The sequence below is a fragment of the Pyxicephalus adspersus genome, chromosome W, assembly GCF_032062135.1.
Source record: "Pyxicephalus adspersus chromosome W, UCB_Pads_2.0, whole genome shotgun sequence".
NCBI lineage: Eukaryota > Metazoa > Chordata > Amphibia > Anura > Pyxicephalidae > Pyxicephalus > Pyxicephalus adspersus.
Window position 1 is genome coordinate 11,197,903 of NC_092870.1, and position 21,735 is coordinate 11,219,637.

Consider the following 21,735-nt stretch of genomic DNA (forward strand, 5'->3'; position numbering starts at 1 on the left):
AAAATCATAAAAAGTAAATTACAAAAATTTAAAAGATTTTTACCTTCAAAGACACAAGAGGATGATCTGGTCCAAGCAAGCTCCAGTGAAATGCAGCTAAATCTTCATCAGAAAGAATATGATTACCTGAAGGAAGATGAAATTACAGATTGAAATGCAATCGACAAAGATTTTTATTTATTGGAAATGAATCCAAGTGTAAAAAAAACATTAACACAAGCTTTGGGCTGACATTCAGGCAGATCTAAGAAAAATGAATACAGCCCTGTGTTAATAGATCTACTTCAAACAGTTAACCCCCCCTAGCGGTAATACCGAGTGTGACTGGGGGTGGATTTTACATGCAAAAATCCTGAGTCACACTCAGGGTCGCTTTTAACTAAAAAAAAAAAAAAAAAAAACCCACTTACCTTGCTCCGTCGCTGTCCCCCGGCGTCCTGCTGGTCCCTGCAGGTCCTGGGGACACGTCCTGCTCCTCAGATATCCATCAGCGAACTGCAGACGAGATCTACGGGGTTTCCCTGTGATGTCGGTACATGTGTCTTTCTAATTATAGTGCACTATTGCTCACTGGCTGTCACCTTACCCAGGAGGGCAGCAAAGATCGGGAAATTGCTCATCTTCAGGCCTAGTTGCTTGGCCACTTCTTGCATTAGATATTGGTTGGTGGTAAGATTTTTCCCATTCCAGCTAAGCTTGAGAGCATGAGAGCTGTAGTAAGATGGTATGTTGCACAACGCATATTCAGAGTCATGGGCGATGAGGCCATGTAATCCATTCTCCCGAAAAAAGGAAACCACTTCCAAGTGATGATCTTCCAAGCTCTGAAACACCTGAAAAGCAGGGAGAATCACATGGATTACAAATGTTTTACAAAACACTGGCCAGATGCTGCAGCTTAGGAGGTCAAATGAACCGCAGATACATCTCAAAATGAATTACAAAGCAGCCTGCTTTTGCCCATCAGAAGCGTAAAAGCCAGTTGGTACAGGCCATATCCATCTCTGTTGTTACATTACTATTTGACTAGTATTTAAAGACTTACATGTAAACAATATAGAACATTTTTGTAGTCTGCATTCAGGGTATTCATAAGTAAAACAGGAAGCAATTTCCGAATAGGCATACCAGATGACAGTGAATATGGTTAAATAGCACAGAATATTGTTGTAGTGCTATGGTTATTTTTATGATTTTATAGCTAATATAAAATTAGTTGACGTTTAGTTAAATTTGAATGTTAAGGCTCACATTCCTTTGGAAATGGGCTGGTCTGCCAGGCGGTTTATAACAGGAAGTGGGGGCTGGGTAAACCTGGTAGGATAATGTAAACAGATAGAGTCTGATGAAGACAGAGGTTAGGTTAGAGACCGACTGACTCAGGACAGAGAATGATTAGATGACCCAGAGATGAGACTGGAATGCAGAGGAAAGGAGCAGCAGAAATGGCTACCTAACAATAGATGTGTAAAGTATTGTTGTATGTTTAAAGCAGGGAAATAGTGTAGCATTGTTTGCCTGTATTGATGATGTATTCATTGTTTTTCATCAGTGCTTGTTCATACCTGTTCTGTATACATTTTTACACTTTTAGTAAAGATATACATATTACACATTAATATTGTGTATTTGCCTGAACTTCCTTGGAAACTGCTGTAGAACTGAGATTAAAATTTAGAATATCAAAACAATTGTTCATTCAGCAACCAGATGATTTCATGAAAATCAAACATCCCGATATCTGAGAATGGTGCTGAATTGGATCTTATGTGACAAAGTAATTTGTTAAGCCACAGATAAGGATTTATTTACAGGATTCATTCCATTTTTATTTTTTACATTTATCTCATTAAAAAAACACATGCTTCATATCTACAAAAGCATTCAAAGCAGGTCATAAGTAGAGTTGCGATTTAGTTTCCTATCAGTAGTGTGTGTCTGTTACTATAGACTGAATCAATATAATCACCTAGTTTTGTGTATACTTTGTTGCTTTTCATTTTTCACTGGGATTGTTGATGATCAATTTCAGATAACAAGGACCCCAGTAGATTCTCTGTGTTGTAAGACCAATGTTAAGGATGGGGGTGGTAGTCCTTATCAAACTACCTCAACCAGTTTGTGTTTATTTATTATTACATTTTTTTATTTGACCTATTGCTTGTTAAATAAGTGGTGTGGTCTATAGGATAAGGAAGCTTTTGTTTTTTGGAGATGCAACAATTGTTATCTAAATCTTTTACAGTTAACTGCAGTCTAAAAGTAAACATTGCTCCACATGGTTCAAACAATTTTAGACTATAAAAAGAAAAAAACACTTGCAAACACATACTTTGTATTTCACACAAAGTGTAACTAAAGGCAGGGCTTTATTACAGAAAGGGACAGGCCATGTCTTCTGCAAATAAGCATTCTTACTGCCTGCTTTTTAGATCTGTGAAAATCTTGTTGGTGCTGGGATTCCTGGCAGATCTCGGCTTTCCCTGCTGTTGCTGGGATTGAATAAACACCCAAACACGTCCACAGGAGTTACATCATCCTGGCCCAGCCAATCAAGATGGCTGAAGATAGGTTGGAGGTAGAGAAGAACGAAGAAGACTACAATAACCACGACAGAATGAGCATAGGCGAGCACACATAAGGTTTAATTCGCTTTAAAGAACAACCATTTATAGAAGCCTCCAGCCAAGCATGACTCATCTATAGGTATAATTGGGCCTCATGCAGTCAGAACAGAATCTGTTGTAAGCCAACTAGCCTAAATTTAAAACAGGTACTTCCAGGGGCGCTCGTGAGCAGCCGTTGGAAATGGCAGCATAGTGATTCGGCTCTCTGTCACCCAGGCAAGCAGTAAGTTCAGCACCTGAAACAAGCAGATTTTTTTTGTACCTCTTGCACCACAAATCCTCCCTGACACGCAGGGAAACAATGGGGAAATCCTCAGGCTCAGGGAAGATACAGGCACAGACCACAGCCCCCTCTAAGACCATGCGGTCTTACAGCAAGATGCTGGCTGGAACTTCCCAGGACGGGGCCTTCCCTCCTCCTCTTCCCCTTGGCACCACAGACACTCCTGAAGCGGAAGGCACTTAAACCCTACTCCTATATTCCTTTACAGGAATTGGATATAAAATACAAATGGGGCTTTCCCTTCTGATTGTCATTTATGTATTTGGGGCAACAATACACCATCTCAACAGTAGATGAGGTGCAACTTTTTCAGCGTTTGCAATTGAAAGTCCTGGGATCACCAAGTCTGCCCTCATTGCAAAGGTCATCCCACCTGGAACCCATATGGGAAACGAACAGTCGCAGGAAACACACCATTAAGGTGGGCCTTGGGAGCTAAATGTACTACCCACGCCTGTTAGGACTCGTAATTAGTCTGGTTTGTAAGTAATTATATAGGTTCCTGAATTCAGATTGTATTATTAATGTGTATTGCTAATTTCAGGTTCTTTTTCTGGTTCAAAAGAGAATTTTCTGTCTCTAATCCACTACATTGCTTTTTTTGATATACGATTGTTTTATGTACCAGTTTCAGCACAAAATCCTCCATTAGGTAGCCACACTTGCCCGGGTGTGAAGAGTGTTCCCCACTTTTTCGGCATTGCTAACAGGCAGATTATGTCCTGGGGTCAGGACGTTTGGTTGGGTACAGTGGGGTACCCAATGGTTATGGGATCTTTTGTTTTGGTCCCGGGAGTGGGAGGGATTTTTTGGGGGGACTATATGGTGGAGAAAACGTTTCAAGTGCAGAGGAAATATGTAAACTTCTGTTTTATGTCATGCAATTTAAAAGCTGGTCCATCTTTGATATAAAGTATGGTTGAAAACCAGTGCTTTTTTGTATCATAATATACAAGGCTTCAATTTGCCCCATAAGCGGGAAAAAAGCCTTTTTTCTTTATGCATCACCTAAAACTAATGCAATTTGTTTGCAGAAGACAAGGTTCTCAGTATCAGCAAGCCCCAGATATTTCCATAGGTCATTTGCCCAGGTATATACTGCCTCTTTTTTGGAGAAAAAGCATTTAATAGGACTACACTGTTCAAATGTACAAAGGAAATAGCGGACCCTACTGGTCATTATTTGCTACTACAAGGTTTACTGTACGATACTGAAATCACGATTGTTATTTACTATGCCCCAAATGCCCATCAGATTAAATTCTTTAGGCATATTTTTAAAGTAGTGGAGACTCATAGAAAAGGTGCCCTAATATTTTGTGGGACGCCTATAAGGCGACCAATCTGGATGCCAAATTTCTTCCAACGCTGATCCATAAGGATCAAGTTGAGTTTGTTCCTGGTAGACAAGCTCCAGCCAACAGCAGAAAGGTTGTTAGTCTAATCCAATATGCACGTGCCCATAACATACCTAGTATGCCGTTAGGCCTGAATGTCCATAAGGCTTTTTCAGTGTTCTCCCCAGAAATTTTTTTCAGCCGGGTGGTAAAAAAAGGGGGTGTGGCAAAACACGGCAAATTTAGTGCTCCCAGTTGTTTATGCCATGGGTATCCAGTAACCTCTTAATGTTTCAGTGTTCTACCTTCTTCCAATTATTTGTTAGCGGTAAGTGCTGGGCACCTAGGATTGGTAACAGGCGGTAAGTGCTGGGCCCCTAGGATTGGTAACAGGCGGTAAGTGCTAGGCCCCTAGGATTGGTAACAAGCGGTAAGTGCTGGGCCCCTAGGATTGGTAACAGGCGGTAAGTAGTGAGCTTTTTCAGAGCTAGAAGTTTTTTAAGCAGCAGTGGTTCCTGGCATGAGGAATGGACAAATGTAACATTACTGCCGGTGTGAATTCAGCCTAACTTCAGATGTGCTCCTGTAGCTATATTTAGTTAAAGTGAACTTTTGTGAAAAAAATTTTTTTACTTGATTCTTTTACAAAATTAGCCCAGCAGGCCCATGCTGGCTCAGCTTCCACCTTTTCTCTGATGCTCACTTGTACGTCTATTGCTGCCTTACACTGCGTAAAAACAAAAAACGCACATTTTTCCATTACATAACAGAGAAAGTCACTCTTTAATATGGTAAAAATGTGGAGATGCTTTAATAGCGTCATGCATCTGATATCAGAGGACAGGACAGACTGTGACTCCCTCTCATCACTGCCCATATTCTATATAAAAACACTGTCTGTGACGTTTATCCGCAGTGTGTAATGTCATCGGCAGTGTGATGGCTGTGTGAGTGTAAAAGCTTCTTGTCATATTCTGCAGCCTAACAACTCGCTGTGTTCAAACCTTCAGATCTCCTAAACCGTTGGTTGTATTAACTTGAAATTTTTAAGGTACACGTGGAGGCATAGGAAACAAACTGTAGGTGCAAGTGGGGGACACTTGTGGCTAAACCTTTTTAAAATGTAATTACTATGGCACTATGAGAACATAAATCTCTACCTAGCAAAATGTGCTGTCTGCATCTTACCTCAAACCCCAAATTTCTCTAGAATTAAGAGGTGCAGGGAAACAAAAATATAGGTAGAAGTGGAAGACACGTGTGGCGATCACCTTTCATCACCATGGCATCTTTACAACGTTCAAAAAAAAAAAAAAACGGTCCATCAAAATGCACTTCCTTGTTACACACAACTGTAACCTTCCTGTACCTCAACCTCAATAACATTTAGTGGGCAGAGTTAATTTTCTAATGATGGCATAGTGATGAAGTTTTAGGGGATGTTAGTCACAGATGTTCCCCACTTGTACCTATATTTTTGGTTTCTTACGTACAAAGAAGAGAAGCAGACAGTAGTTTCATAGGTATAGATTTGTGACAGGTAGGTATATATTTAAGGGCCCCACCCCAATGCTCCTTGCTATGTTAGTGGCCCCCGGGGTCCCCAATTTGCACTTTCAATTTAGGACTCCTAGTTGCGCTTTTCTCCGAAACAGCAACCCCAAAGTTCAATTTTCATAACGTTTTACATTTGTAACAGTTTACATTTGAAATTCTTTAAAGCTGTGGGGCTGCAATTGTAGTAACTAGTATCTAAGAGGGTCTCCTGTACACCCTGAAAATTACAGGTCATTGTGACATACATATTGAGATATGGAGGTTTGTACACACAGAGCTGTGAGGATGCAGAATGACATGCAGACTTAACACACAGCTCTTAGCAGTGGATACATTTCACAGGCAGATTTTTTTTTTTTTTAAATAGAAATCCGAGCTCGTGCTATGAGATGGGGGCGGGGCTGCCTGTGTCTCCTTCAGATGAAGGCTGAACTGTGTCCTCACCTCTCATCGGTAGCAATCTTCTGAACGGATGGCACAGAGCACAGATGGCACAGAGCAGCCTTACTGAGATCTGTGCAGCCGATGATGAGAGCTGCCGAGGAGAACAGGGCGGGGTATTCAAATCAGCCGGGCGGAGCAACCGGCTAAAAACCTCTGGGGAGAACTATGCTTTTGATTCCATTTCTTGGAATTATTTGTTTTATGTACTTTCCAAGTGGGGATTTCAGGATTCATTTATGTCATGGATGTCTGCCTTGTACTCCAAACCTTCGGTCAGAATACGCCATATGTCATTTTATTCATCTGTGTTTCCTATTTGTACAGGGACCAGGCAAGGGTGCCCGCTTTCACCATTACTGTTTATACTAGCTTTGGAACCCCCAGCTCAGGTAATTAGAACAAATTCAGATATCCATGGCATAAATTTAGGATCATGAATACAAATTGAGTTTAGGTGCAGATGATAGTTTCCTCACTATTACCCAACCTCTGATATCACTTCCTAACATGGGGGCAATATTAAATAGGTTTGCAAAAGTGTCTGGTCTAACACTTAATAAAGGAAAATCTTTAACATTGAATATTACTTTACCCCACGCAAACGGTAAACATGACACAGCGGACATTTCAATTTCAGTGGGCAAAACGCTATATGTAATATCAGGAATAACTCAAACTAACCGGTTCCTTGGGTTGCGCTGCTACATTTCAAACCCTCAATTCTTACCAACAGACAATTCCAGCTAGTTACCCATTTTTTACTTGCGGCAAAACAATGGCACATGTTTGGAAACAGCAGATTCTACCATTTCACGAGGTAAAAGCCCGAATGAATAATCCATTAGTAAATGGAAAATTTAGTATTTTATTCAGATTCCCATGACAAGGTTATGTCCATATGGGAGCTATGGCTACAATATGTGAATCCATCCATACCCCTAACAACGTTATCTGGTTGGTACTTACCTTGCAATCTTTATGGTTAATGTATGTTTATTTCCCCACAGCTTTCTTTTGTATTGTTTTCTATTGGTAGTTTACTTGTTTTACATGCTCAATGGTTAGAAAATAGACTGTCTAGTGAAAGGAAAACACACTGTACAAACAGTTTTATTGTCAAATTATCTGTACATGTATGCTACATGCCACATGTTCTGTTTCACTGCTCTTCACCTTTATGTCATGGCTGTATGCAAATGACTATTTGTTTATGGTTATTTTTGTTTAACCACCTGGGCGTTACACTGAGGTCTAGATTTCTGTTCCAAAAGCGTTATAGTTTTTCATGAAATTTTTTTTTAAATTGTAGACCTGTAACCACATATATATATATATATATATATATACACACACACACACACATATACACACATATATATATATATATATATATCAGTGCTCAACCCAGAAATTTTTTTAAGCCGGGTGGGAAGAAATTTTAGGTGGGTGACAGTCTTTGTATTGTGACCAAACTCTTTGGTAACCACCCAAAAACAGCCGGGTGGGTGCTGAAAAGTGCCGGGTGGTGCGCCCAGCTAAAAGAGCCTCCGGATCGCTAATACGAATGCGCGAGCGATAATCCGATTCTGCTTGATGAATCAGGGGCATTGGGTGTAAGGTTGGCTCAATCCCCTTCTGAACATCGATGCTTCGGCTTTAGAAGTGTGAAAATGTGCCATAACCCCCCTTCCCCCCTTATACCTGGGGGAATGGAATTTTAAAGAAGTACACTAATGGAGCAGTGTTCCTGGTACAAAGTAAACCTGTTACCTGCCTAGCCCAGGAAATGCATACACTTGCTAAAAAGAAATAAATATTAACAGATAAGCAATGCTGACCACAGTAAAAGCAGAAGTTAAGACTAAATAAACTGCTGGAAGGTAGAGGGGTTTTTTTCGGTGAAAAAAGTGTAAAATGCTCCAAGCCATGCATAAGCAAGGGTCATTCCCAACATCCGGGGACAAGCGAAATGCAGTACAAACATGCAGACACCACCAGTGGTTGCTGAAAAGCAGAACTGGAAGACCCTGGACTGGACTGGAATGACAAAGAATAGAATGCATTTACAAAACAGATAGACCCAAATAAGGTGTGAATAGTGGTTGAGTTTACATCAGTTGGGTTTTTTCTTTCTTTTAACAATATATTTTAGTCACACATGGGAATTGGGAAAACACTGGGAAGATGTTCTGTATCAAACAATGGACACATCATTTTTAATCTGAGGATTCAATTTCTGTAAAAATAAAAGCAAATAAAAATTAAACAAGGGGGAAGATAGGAACCTAAGTTTTCAAATGTATAATTTAACCTCCTGAGTGGTTGCTTTTCTGTCTGGATTTATATGTTTAAAAGCGGTACATTGTCCTTCATGAAAATTTATTTTACAGTATAATAAAGTTTGAAACACAAAATCATGTCAAAATAAATTAGGTTTTTAAAAAAAAAATGTAATAAACTTGACATGGTTTTGTGTTTCAAACTTAATTATACTCATTTTATACTGTAAAATACATTTTCATGAAGGACAATGTGCCGATTTTAGATATATAAATTCAGTGTATTGCATTCAATACAGTTATTTTGTATTGAATGCAATAAAAAAAAAAAAAAATTCCCGCCGTGCCCCTAGCGACGGCTGTACGCACCGACATCACCAGGAACTCCCGGGGAACGTCAGCACACTCGCCAGTGGACAGATCGAAAGAAGCGGACGCGGCCAGGGGATGGCAGGAACCTGTAGAATGCCGGAGGACATCGATGGGACCAGGTAAGTTTATTTTTTTACTTTTTTAGCTACCCTATGTGGCTCGGGGTTACCAAGTTCAGCTGTTATTTGAGATATTATGTAGTAAAATTGCTTTATTAATTTTCCTCCTACAGTAATCCCTTATGCTGTTCACCAAGGATGGTGGTAACTCAGAAGACTTGCAAACAAGGGGAATGCCATCCATATGCTTGTTTAATATTAATTGCACTCCATATTTATTAACAGGATTTATATGGAGCCAACATATTACGCAGCGCTTTACATCAAATAGGGGGTGCAAAGGACAGAGATATATAGGAGGGGGGACCCTGCCCAGAAGAGCTTACAATCTAGGAGGTGGGGGGGAAGTATAACACAATAGGAGATATGGAATGGTGGGACGTAGTGAGGGTTTAGGAGTCAGAAGATGGGTAGGCAAGTTGGGACAAGGGAGTTGGGACAGCTCTAGAAAAGTCTTGGAGCCGTGCATGTGACAAGGTTATGAGTGAGGAAGTCATTAGTAGGTCATTGGAGGCGCGAAGAGAGTGGCTAGGGTAGTATTTTTGTATCAGGTCAGAAAGGTAAGTGGGACAAGAAATGTAGAGGGATTTGAAGGCAAAGCACAGGAGCTTGAATTTGATTCTAAGGTGAAATGGAAGCCAATTAAGAGAATTACAAAGAGATGCAGCAAAAGAGGAGTGATGGAAAGGATGGATAAGTCTGGCTCCAGCATTCATAATAGATTTTGAGGAGAGTCTCGGGTTAGTGGAATACCAGAGGAGCATGTTACAGTAGTCCAGACGAGAGATAAGAGCATGTACAAGGAATTTGGTGGTCTCTTGGGACAGGTAGGAGCAGATTTTAGAGATGTTGCACAAGTGAAAGTGACAGGACCTGGAAATGTTTTAAATATGGAGGGGTAAATGGGAGGGCAGAATCGAAAGACGTCAAAACAACATGCCTGAGAGGAGGGACGAATTATCAGTTTGAAATATGTCGGGGGGAGATTTGGAATTTGAAAGGGGGTGGGGGAGATAAGATCTGTTTTCTCCAGGTTGAGTTTCAGAAATCTGTCAGCCATCCATGACTGCAATGTAATTTTTTCCATCAAAAGTCGAGCAGAGGTTCATTGCAGCCATAATTTTTACAATATTAAGTGTTTCAGCACACAACTGCATTATAAAGTGAGAAGTAGACCTCAAAATTACACTTCCAGACAATCATCATCATGGGATTGGAATAACCAGACTGGACAATAAGTTGCTAAAGAGGTGTTGGTAAAAGATTAAGAAACATCTTGAAGCCTGACTCGTTTCGCCTGATGGCTTCCTCAATGGTATATAGGTTGTACAAAGACTGAAAACAGAAAAAGTACTTAAAATTTATAACTGTACAGTATAAGTATAGCTATGCAAAACAAAAATAATATATAAAAAAGGGTGCATCATATTGTTAACCAAATAGTTACAACCTTAACAAGGCTGATATCATGATAAGCAACATAGATCATAGGTATAGGGTTCATTAAAGAGTGTAGTATAATTCAGAAAATAGTAGTGAAGTTATAAAGGGAAATATGGATGTGATTATTAGGTAGTGATGCGATTTGTATGTAGCAAATAATAAAAGGTATAGTGCCTACTTATGCTTAGGTAAAGATAGAAGCATGTCTCACATATAAAAGTGGTTTCCTAATAAGAATAGGTTAGGATGAGATGTGTTAAACTAAGTTTACCAGGGTGTCATGAGTGTGAATAAATGTGAATTAGGATGGGGGTTACTCACAGTAAACACCAAGAATTATAATCAAAAAGCAAAAGCAGCTGTTAGGAGAGGTATAGCAGGAATTCATAGGTAGATCCCTTTAGGGGAACCACAAAAAGACAGGATTTTATAGAAGAATAATATACAATGAGGAGTTATAATAATATCAAACTGATTCATTAGTTAAGATGATACAGGTCTTAAGCATTAGTAGCGAGTCGGGTCTATAATGAAACGTGAGGCCAATATTGACTGACTTGTGCCCAGGGTTGGAAAGTGGGCAGGAACTGGTTGTTAAAAAAAATCATCAAAATCTAGTCAAAAGGAGCCTTTAAGGAGAGAGTTAAAAAGAATTTTATGGGGAAAAATACAATGAATATTTGATGATCAATATCTAATTATCAAGAATAAAAATGATAAGGATATCTATAAATTAGTTTACACCTGTAAACTAAGGTATTAACCCCCACAGTGACAGAACACAGCAGCTGGGGAGAGGAGCAGAGCGCCGACAACCTGAGGCTGTTAGTCTCCCCTAAAATAGGCGAGGAGAAGGCGTCCTTCAAGCTGCACATGCTCAAACAAGATAGTTGCATCTGCGCAGTAGGAAAGCAGCGGAGGGATAGCCCAAACACTTGTAGCGGGGGTGGGGTCTGCATGAGGGGGTGGAGCAGGAGATTCCCTATGATTACCCTAGATCCCCCTACCTTGGATAAGGAGTCAGCTGTACCATCAGTAATTCACAGTCTCACAACAAAAAGTGGCGACTCAATACATGTGTGAATCATATGGGGCAGGAAACAAGTCAGCCGATAGGGAAAGTGGGTAGCGCTGCCTGCCTATCCTTGCAGCTGCAGCACCCACATGGGTTAGGTGTGGGCGCTTTGTCCCCCGTAGGTTCCAGGGGAGCCCAAGGGATGGACCTAAAAAACAATCTTGTATTGTTTTATTTATGTTCTATTATGAGGCAGATGATTGAAATATTGAGAGAGAAGTGCCTTTTAGAAAATATTGAGGTGCAAGGGGATTGTAATAAAAACAATGGAGTGAAAAAAAAATGGGACAGTGAATATTTTAGTAATAATAAGAGTCCACTGTATACAAAAAGTTGCGGAGGTGACCAAATCAAGTATCCGACCAGTAATATGGTAGTGGTATATGTATATAAGTGCATAAATGAAGGTATACGAGTGGTTTTAAAGTATGTATTAGTGCACAGTCCGTTTAGATAACATACATCATCAAGTATATCTCACATTTGTAAAGTTATAAGTTCAAGCATGAATTATAATACAATTTACATTGCAGGTAGTCCCCAGGTTACATACAAGAGGGGGACTGCAGTTTTGTTCTTAAGTTGAATTTGTATGTAAGTTGGAACAGGTACGCTATTTTAATAAATGCAATTAGGACAGATGTTTGTCTCAACATATTAGGCAGCATGGTGTCAGTTACTGTATAAAATCATCAATGAGTTAATCACAAACAAAGCAAAAAAATCTTTATGAAGCCGACATTAACTCCTGGAGCAAGCTGTTCTTTGATATGCAAAAAAGATACAACTACAGAGTTTGTCTTGGTCATTAAAAAGATAAAAGAGGCTGCAGAAAGAGCTTACTCTCCTTAAATCACCCACATCCTCAGCCGTGTTTAGCAAAAGATTGCAAAGTCATGCAAACCCCCCCCCCCCCCCCTCCACCCTTCAAAGCCTCGGTTCTGCACAGGAATGAGCAGGGAAGCTCCGTTCATATATATATAGGAGGCATCTGTATATCGGATGTCCTTAAGCCGGGGACTACCTGTATATATAAATTCCAATACATGTTCTATACATTATATCTGTTATAGCACACAGTATCACAGGGGTCGGCAACCTTTACTATCAAAAGAGCCATTTTGCCCCTATTCTACTAAAAGAACAATAGTATGGAGCCGCAAAACAACACAGCTTATAAACTTTTACAAGTTTTAATTTTTTTTTTTTTTTTTAATTTTACCTGTTACAACAGAATACGACAAACAGAAGTGCAGTGTGCATGTGTAGGCCTACTTTAAAATAAATCAAACACTGAACTATGCAGGCCTTTTTGAGTCCTGTAGACAAAGTAGACAATGTGACAAAATAAAACAATGGTTTTGATTGAATGCAAGAATATTGTGGAGCTTTAAGTGTGATAAAATAATTGATAATAAAATAAGAAATAATTAAATTCACTGTGATCATGATTTAATTAATCCAATTCAAATATTATACTTATTTATTTAAACGTATGTTTATCATGATTCATTATCCCAAGATCAATGCATAATTTTTTAGATGATTAATATATTAGTGGATATATAACTGAAAAATCCATAATGGCAAATTTAAAAAAATGTAATTAAATTCATGAGGATATATAATCAAATTCAGATATTAAGTAAATAAATTGGAATGAATGATAAAATACCTCTATACCTGTATGTTGAAAACTTACTTTTAAGATGTTTGTTCCCATCATTAACTTCTGGCTCTGTTAGTTTAAGAGCCGTGCATCTTCACTCAATGAGCAGCTGCCATTGATGTTAGGAGTCCAGTGTCCCTGGGAAACAATCAGCGAGGGACTCTCTACGCCCCCCCACCCAACCTGGGACACCCCAGAAGGGAAATCCCTCTCCTCTGCAATGCATACGGAGGAGAGCGAGTGTCCCCTTATCCCGCTGAAAGGAGCCACAACAAGGAGGCTAAAGAGCCACGGGTTGCCTACCCCTGATCTATTAGGTTCATAGATATGTACACAAGTACATTTCGCCATTAGGAACAATGTTTTGAGTCTGGATTAACTCAAGATTACAGTACAGATATAACATTATACATATATAGTACAATACAGAATGAGTACAATTGCTTAGTAGATCACATATTACTATGGAATGTCCATTAGCATAAATGCTGTTGCATGGATAAGTATATCAACAACCGTAAATTTAGATACTGGGTTTAGGATTAAATGTGTTAATACATACAAATGCCGTTGAAAGCAGCAACCTTAGCCACACTTGGGGTAGATAAAAAAAAAAAAATAAAAAAATAAGACTTACCTACCTGGTCCCATCGGCATCCTCCAGTGTCATGCCGATCGGATCCCATCCTCTGGTTACGTCCTCTTCCTCTGATCTGTAACCCGACGACTGCGCTGACGGTCCCAGAGAGTTCCCGGTGACAGTGCGTGCAGGAGTTTCAATACAAAATAACTATCGAATTCAATATAAAGTTATATATATATATATATATATATATATATATATATATATATATACATATACACACACACACATATATACACACACACTACTGTACAGTTATATTACAGGTTTCAGTATTTTTGATTTATTTATGCTCCTTGTTTTAACAGATTTTTGTGTTTTTTAAAGTTTATTATTAAATATTGGACATATTTCGGTGAGGTATGCCTAGGGATTACAGGCCTACAATGTAAAATTTTCATGAAAAACAATATACCCATTTTATACATTTAAATCCGGACAGAAATGAGCCACCTAGGTTAACACAACCTTTAAATGATTGAAAATAAGAGAAATAGGGACAATATAGTACATATATACTAACATCCTTGGAGAAAGGGTTTATAACTAATTACCGTATTTTTTGCCGTATAAGACGCACTTTTTCTTCCCCAAAACTGGGGGAGAAAAGTTGGTGCGTCTTATACGACAAATACCGTGTTATAAAATAATTAAAATAAGATACTCACCCGATACCCGATCCTGCGTGTGTCTCCTCTCCTCGCTCACCCGATACCCGATCCTGCGTGTGTCTCCTCTCCTCGCTGGCTGCAGCGTGTCTCCTCCTGGCTGCAGTGCAGAGCGAAAGAAGCCGGCACACGCGCCCCTGCTGATCCCTGACCTAACTGCCGTACATGCGATCGGAAGGGGAATTTGAGCGGCACAGAGCGATCGGAAGGGGAATTTGAGCGGCACAGAGCGATCGGAAGGGGAATTTGAGCGGCACAGAGCGATCGGAAGGGGAATAATCTTTCAGAATCTTTTTTGTTCTAGATTTTCCTCCTTTAAAATTGGGTGCGTCTTATATTCCGGAGCATCTTACACGGCGAAAAATTGAGACCTGGGGGGTGAGTGGTTTTAAACTTCTTGAAGAAGTTTTTTTTGTCAATGTCCCCTCCTTATGTTTGGAGGGATGTGTTCTAACCCAAAGAAAGTCAAAACCTTTGGAATAAAGTGCTTAGTACCTACATGAAATCCCATAGGGGTAATTTTCCCTGTGGATATAGATTTTTGAAGGCAAGTTTTATTTTGCCAATATAAAAAGCACCACAGATGCATGATATTAGATCAACTACACCTGTTGTAGAATACATTGAATATATGTGTTTGACCATTCGGGAGAATATTAAGGGATTCGTAGATCCAAGTGCAATGGTTGCAGCTACAGCATTCAAATACCGCTCATGGTAAGTGTTTGATGATCGGTCCTGAAAATGACTAAAAACCAAATGGTCTTTTAGAGATTGAGGCATGCGGTAGGAAATTTTAGGTTTCAACTTTTTTTTTGTAATTCTACATTGATTTTGTTACACATTATTTTGTACTCCTGTGCCTAAAATACGGTACACTAAAATTTAATTTAGCCATAAATCCCATTTTGTTTCTTTTTTTTATTTAATTGATACTACTCTTAAAAGGGGAGGTTAACTATTGTATGACTAAACATACTAATAACAGGAGCTTAACCACAATATACCTCATCTACAAAAAAGTAACTTGAGTGCCAGAAATAGGCAGGTGAAGTAAGGAAGCCCAATGCAAAATACATTTTAATGTTTGAACTCCATATTCCTTGCTTCTCTGTTACGCGTAGACCAAATATAAAGACGGATTTAGGCTGGTAATGAATGACTGTCAAGAACAACCACTACACATTCCAATGACTGAGATCACAGCAGGGTGCCCCTCGCTTGTCCTCTCACCTCTCCATAAAACATAACGGGCACTGTGTGCACAGCACTCATTCGTTCCTCTATGACTTAAAATGATCATAGAAGCAGGACTTGTACACCAGTAAACCTAAAAGTGGAATTTTTCCCACTGGCAACCAAAACAAACATTTTTCCAATTGAACTGAAAATATTTTGAGAATTTCTCAGGAGTGAGAAAGTCTGCTTTAATGAATACAAAAATTGATCATCCACAGGCAATTTGTGCAGATATGACCACTAGCTTTCTGCTCAATGTCCAGTTTATGAGTAGTAGGCACAACCTTTAGGACAGTGGTCGGCAACCTTTTCGGAACGTGCATGAGCTGGGAGCCGTGTGTCACTCAAAAGGGAAGAAAATTCCCCCACAGTGACATCATGATGCCAGAACCCACCCACTCTCCCATTGCAGGTCTGAGCCTCCACCCATAGACACAAGCCACCCCCCACCCTGAGCCTGCTATCTGTACGAGAGACTTGGTCTGTGGCTCTGGCCAGTGTGCCCCCCAGGGGGGGTCCTTCTCCTGACCCCACTGGGGGGGCACACCAGCCAGAACCATGGGACCACCAGGTTGGCGACCGCTGCTCTAGAATAGCCTCTCAAACTTTTTACCCAGAGGAAACTTTGTAAAGCATTTAGTTTGAAATCAGTTGCAAAGGAACCCTGGTTGAGAAACACTCCTCTGGAAGAACCCTAGTTGACAATGACCACTCTAGAAAGAGGTTGAGTCAGCAATACCCACACCTAACTTGCCCTGAGGTCCCATACCTACAGACAAGAGAAGCACATTACAGGGAACCATATCACTGCCTGGCAAAGCAACTTTCATGAATTATGAATTAACCAGCCGTTAAACCCGACCTTGGTTCGGGGTAAAAACACTTGCAGAAAGTGTTAAACCCGAACTTTTCTCAGGTGGTTAAAAGCCATCTCTTACCTGGTCCCGCTGTGATCATCCCACGTTCTGTTCCAGCGTCGATCTCCCTCTCCAGCGTCGGGTGCCTGTCCTCTGCCGGCTTCTTCTTCTCTGTTCGCGTTGCGTGTACGTGTCCCTTGGCGATCCCTGATGACGTGCGGACAATTCAAATAACTTTGCATTGAACTCAATACAAAAAAAGCTGTATTGAGTCCAATACAAAGAAATTATATATATATGCTACTGTACAATTAAATTATACATTATTTTTTTGTTTTATAAAAAATTTAATAAATTTATAAAATTTTGGACATATTTCAGTGAGTTATGCGGTAATTCGTTGTAATTCCATGAATTATAAGTAAATTATTGACTAATTTGGTGAATTATAGTCTACAATCTAAAATAAATTTCCATGCAAAAAATTTAACACTTTTTGCATGGAAGTACAGAAGTTCGGAAGGAATTAAAACACCCGGCGTTCGCGTCCCTCGGTGATTCCTGATGATGTCCGTGCGTGCGCCCATCAATGGGGGCCGTAGTGGGAAATTCAAATATTTTGTATTGGATTCAATGCAAAGTCCTGTATCCAATCCAATACAAAATAATACAAAATATATTTATGTGGTTTTGTTTATAGGTATGTGACGTTGGACGTTTTAAAATTTACCACACTAGGGAGGTGTTTTAGAAAAATATATTACTATACAGTATACCGAATTATTGCATTTTCAGTATTTGATTTATGTATTCTTGTTTAAGCTGATTTGTGTATTTTATTAAAAGTAATTTGGTACAGAAATCTAGACATTAGTGAAACACCTAGGTGGTTAAAAAGCAGCACAATGATCTCCATTTTGATGCCATTTTTATTCTACCTACAAACGCAAAAACATTGCGGTTTTAGGCCTTTCATATGACATCAAGCAGCCAACCTAGGCACAGAGAGATCTATTGTTGTGTGCGTCCAGATGGGGGCATGCTAGTTTTACATTAGTTTTGGCATTGCCTCCGGTAAGGAGAACCATGTGCCTTCCTAAATAGAATAAGGGGAAAGTAAAGTACTACAAGCTGCCTAAAGACACACACAAGGTTCCTAACAGCAAATGGACAGCCAGGCTATGAACTTATTTTTGGTTGCTGGCAGCAAAGAAGCTTACTACAAATATATAACATTGGAAGCAAGGTTACATTGTTTTAGGGGTGCACACGCTTTCATCTGACATTCATCCAAGTAAAATCATATTCTGAGTGTAAGAAAGGACCCATGTACCACCCTTGTAACAAAGCCTTGCCCGCTACTGGCATTCACAACACCTGACTGTTTTATTAGACTATTGATTTATCTGGATGCCATTCTTTTGGGATTGGGTAACAAATCTATTATTTCCATTAATACCACCTGCCTGGGTTAGGCACAGAGATGGAAAAAGCCCCAAGCTATCTGGAGGGGTTCCTACAATTCACCTGGCCTATTCAATCAGGCAGTGGCAATTTAAAAGTGACCACATTGTCAAAAAGAAATACAATTTTTTTAAAATGTATTTATTTTTTTAGCATTGCCATCCTCCAGTCCTAACAGAAGTGCATACTGCAAAATGAATGTGAACATGAGCAAGAAATGTCTGAAATAATAGGTCGGCACTAGATCAATACACAATAATTAGCCAAATAATCAACCCAAAGATAAAGGGGGGAAAAAAATCAGCCCTAATATTTTTCCCTACAGCACCTGCAAATGACATCACTTTACGCAATGAATGGCGCGGGATGGAGTGACAGCACTACAACACACAGTGCATGTCAACTTTAAGCAAGAGGTAATAATGCAGATAACAGAGGGATTACCAGTAACTCAAAATTCTATATGGGGGCAGGTATTCGGGACCACCAACTACCCTGTTGAATAACCCTGTATAGGAGCAGAGGGCACATACAGGGCAGGGTAGGGTAGATGGAGTACACGGGATGCCCACACACTGGTTACCTTCACTTTAAACCGGATCATGGCCAGGCGAACACAGTGTGCCAAGCAGGAGGGTGGCAGGAACCAGGCCCGTGGGGGCGGGGTGCCCTTGTTTCCAACGTGGCTGACAATCAGGTGAGCCGTCTGGCGTTCGACTTGTACCCTCCGTGCCCATTCGGGCAGCCTTTCTTTGGCCAGCGTGCCGTTGAACATGACCATCAGCTCCAGGCCTCCCTGATACAGACAAGCCTGGGACAGGGCCGCCAGGTAACCCAACATTGCGTTCCACTGGCCCCCGCATACCCAGTCCGTCTGGTAGCCGCCGTAGAGACGCTGCAGGGCCGAGTCAGCGTCCAGCAGAACCCGGCAAGGAGGGGACACATCCGGGTAGGGGGGCTGTGTTGGGGGGGTAGAGTAACTAGCCCGGTGCTGCTGTCGGGCTACTGTCCTGGCCAACTTCAGCAGGTCTACGGGCACCACGGCCCCCGGGCAGCGCTTCTCTAGGAACTCCTGGAAGCCCTGCACCCCCATTATGTGCGTCCGAGAACGGTGAAGAGAGCAGCGCAACCAAGCCAGGCTGTTGAATGGGCAAACCAGGTAGAGGCAGCCACAGAGCTGGCGGCGAGCGGCTTTTCCCCCTCTCAGAGCCTAACTACAAGGGGACGTTCCCTACGCACCAACAACCGCCATCTTAATCATCTTCTTCTTGAGCAGGGCTCGCTACTACGCCCCGAAAGCGCGATGCAGATTGGGAAATGAAGTCCCAGACTCGTCAGCGGACAGCGAACTGCATCTTCCGGCATGCCCTGCCTACCTCAGTCATTAATACTTGTAGAGACCAGAAAAGCATGTAGGGCAAGGGTAAACGAGCCAGCAACTGTGCCAGATTTCTCCCAACACCCGAAAGCGTCTTGCCCCACGCGCACACATATACAAACATTTTCTCCTCAAGGATGACAACTGTGTATTGTGAGTTATCCAAAATGTCTGCGTCATAGTACTTATCTCTTGATCACGTTATTTCAGTGGTGTCAAGGTTCTGATGGTGCAGTTAAAGCCAGCCCATCAGCTGTAGAAGGGCTTCTGCATGAGGCACCATTTTCTTTCAGTAAAGTAAGTCTGGGGTGCTCCAGAGCATTGCTTTAATTTCCAGCAAGAATGACCCAGAACACAGGAAACCTCTAGCAACTTTTGGAGGAACCCTGATTGGGAAACACTGCTCTAGCTTAACTCCTGGGTGCCATAATATCACTAGGACTCTGTGGACAGGGAATCCCTCATGTCAACCTGGTGGGCGTGTGCTGTGCGGGCCCTGGGCAGATCACGATCACACTAATGTGCTGAATGGTCAAACTACCCGTGCAAAATAACTGACAGGGGGCATATACCAAGGGTTGTGTTCAATGACATCATCAGGAAAGTTTTACAGCTGTGTTTGTGTATGAAAGCTGCATGTCATGTACTGCAGCCTTACATCTCTCCCAGTACAAACCTCTATATCTCATGAACAGTATGTCATACCGACCTAAAACTTTCAGGGTACACAGGGGACCCTCATAGCTAGTGCAGCAATGTAGTAATTTCACTGCCTGTTTATGCATTAATGTATTCTATGATAATTACTGCAGTGTGTGTTTTGCCATGTTCCAAGATGGCTGCCTTCGGCACTTTGGGGATGAGGTGATCAGTACTGACCTAGCCTGGGGCAGGGATTCTTGGGTAAGCCCTCGAGAAGGACATGGTCTGGAGAGTGAGAGACTCAGATTCTGTTGTATGTGCAGAGAAAGTATAACTTCAGGCTGTAACTTATGGCACAATCCTCTCACTGAGACATACTGAAAGGACTTTAACATGTTTACACTGCTGCTGTTTGAAGATTGCAAAGTTTGATGTTACACTGGATTTCATATGTTGTTACTATTCAATATAGAGATTCTGTCTGCTAATACAGTGTGGATTATTGTCTATCAGTATACTATTCTCAACTGGGACTGCACTTGTTATTCACAAGACCCAACTGAGTGGAGGCACTGCGCTTATGAGAGATCTCATCCTGTTTCCACAGATAAAGTAAAGGCTCTGCTCCTGTTCATCCACATAGGTTGTGCCATAACACATCAGTAGCCTGCAGAGTGGGTCAGAATAGGGCTACACTTGGAGGCACTGCTGAGATTATCTTGGATAAGGACAGTATTGTGTTACCATGCCACTGTTATCTACAGAAGCTGTATGGAAATGGGCTCAGGAGGAGGGATTGTCACATAAAAGGACGTTTGCTGTATCTTGTGTGCCTATATCTGTGACCACCCACAGACTACAGGAGGCCCTAAGACCTAATGAAATTCTGCAGCATGCATCTCCTGTAGATAAATAGAGGATGATGACGGATATGAGCTCTATACCCAATACCTCTGTCTCAGTGAGGTGGATCTAAATCCAGTTAAAGGGCTCTTTTGTATCTACCCCAAAGGGGCTGAAGATGTTGGCTGTGCTATAGTTTTTACACTAATTTCACCTTCAGTGAGGAGAAAGCTATCGGCCCTGTTTGTAAAGTGTGAACCATTGAATTTGTGTGTTTCTACAGAAGACACGGATACAATGTCTGATAAGTCACTAAGCAGGAGACCAATCTTGAGCATTTGTTGTTAAAGGTCACTGAAGTTCTATCTCAAAATCTATATGCTGATTTTCATCGCAAGTTAAAGACTTTTTCAGGAGTGCTACCTATTCCTGCTGGTGCGGAGAGCTTTGAGGCATGTAAATATTTTGCACAACAAGTAATGGAGAAATGGACCTGCTCGGAGGAAAAAAAAAACGCATTATGGAAAGCCTCCGAACGCCAGCATCTACTATTGTTAGAGCGTACAAGGACCCTCATGTGAGTACTGCTCAGGATTATATTAATGTTCTGACAGATGCTTATGGACTGTACCATGATCCTGATCAAATGCTTGCTGACTTTAAACAGACAAAGCACAAAGAGGGAGAGGATGTTTCTGTATTTGTGAGAAGGCTAGAGGTACTTCTAGGGGGATTGCTAACTGAAAAGGTGATCTCCCCTTCAGATGATGACAAATTAAGGACTGCTCAAGTATTA

The 21,735-nt window shown here is 40.9% G+C and overlaps 1 protein-coding gene across 8 annotated transcripts in view; it reads right to left on the reverse strand.

Moving 5' to 3' along the window:
- The window catches only part of LOC140342820 (constitutive coactivator of PPAR-gamma-like protein 2), a 107,533-nt gene extending 88,195 nt beyond the window's left edge, over positions 1-19,338 (reverse strand). For 4 of the 8 annotated variants that reach the window (XR_011923164.1, XR_011923163.1, XM_072429176.1 and 1 more), the window contains exons 1-3: positions 18,660-19,337; positions 587-833; positions 44-126 (exon numbers count right to left, since the gene is read on the reverse strand). Coding sequence is in view for 6 of the 8 variants with exons in the window: in XM_072429176.1 (XP_072285277.1) it covers positions 44-126; positions 587-833; positions 18,660-19,169 (840 nt within the window). In the remaining 2 variants the exon portion in view is untranslated. Of the gene's footprint in view, positions 1-43; positions 127-586; positions 834-18,659 lie in introns of all 8 variants that reach the window. The other 4 variants (XM_072429175.1, XM_072429174.1, XM_072429178.1 and 1 more) reach the window with 1 other exon arrangement.
- Positions 19,339-21,735: the final 2,397 nt, after the last annotated feature.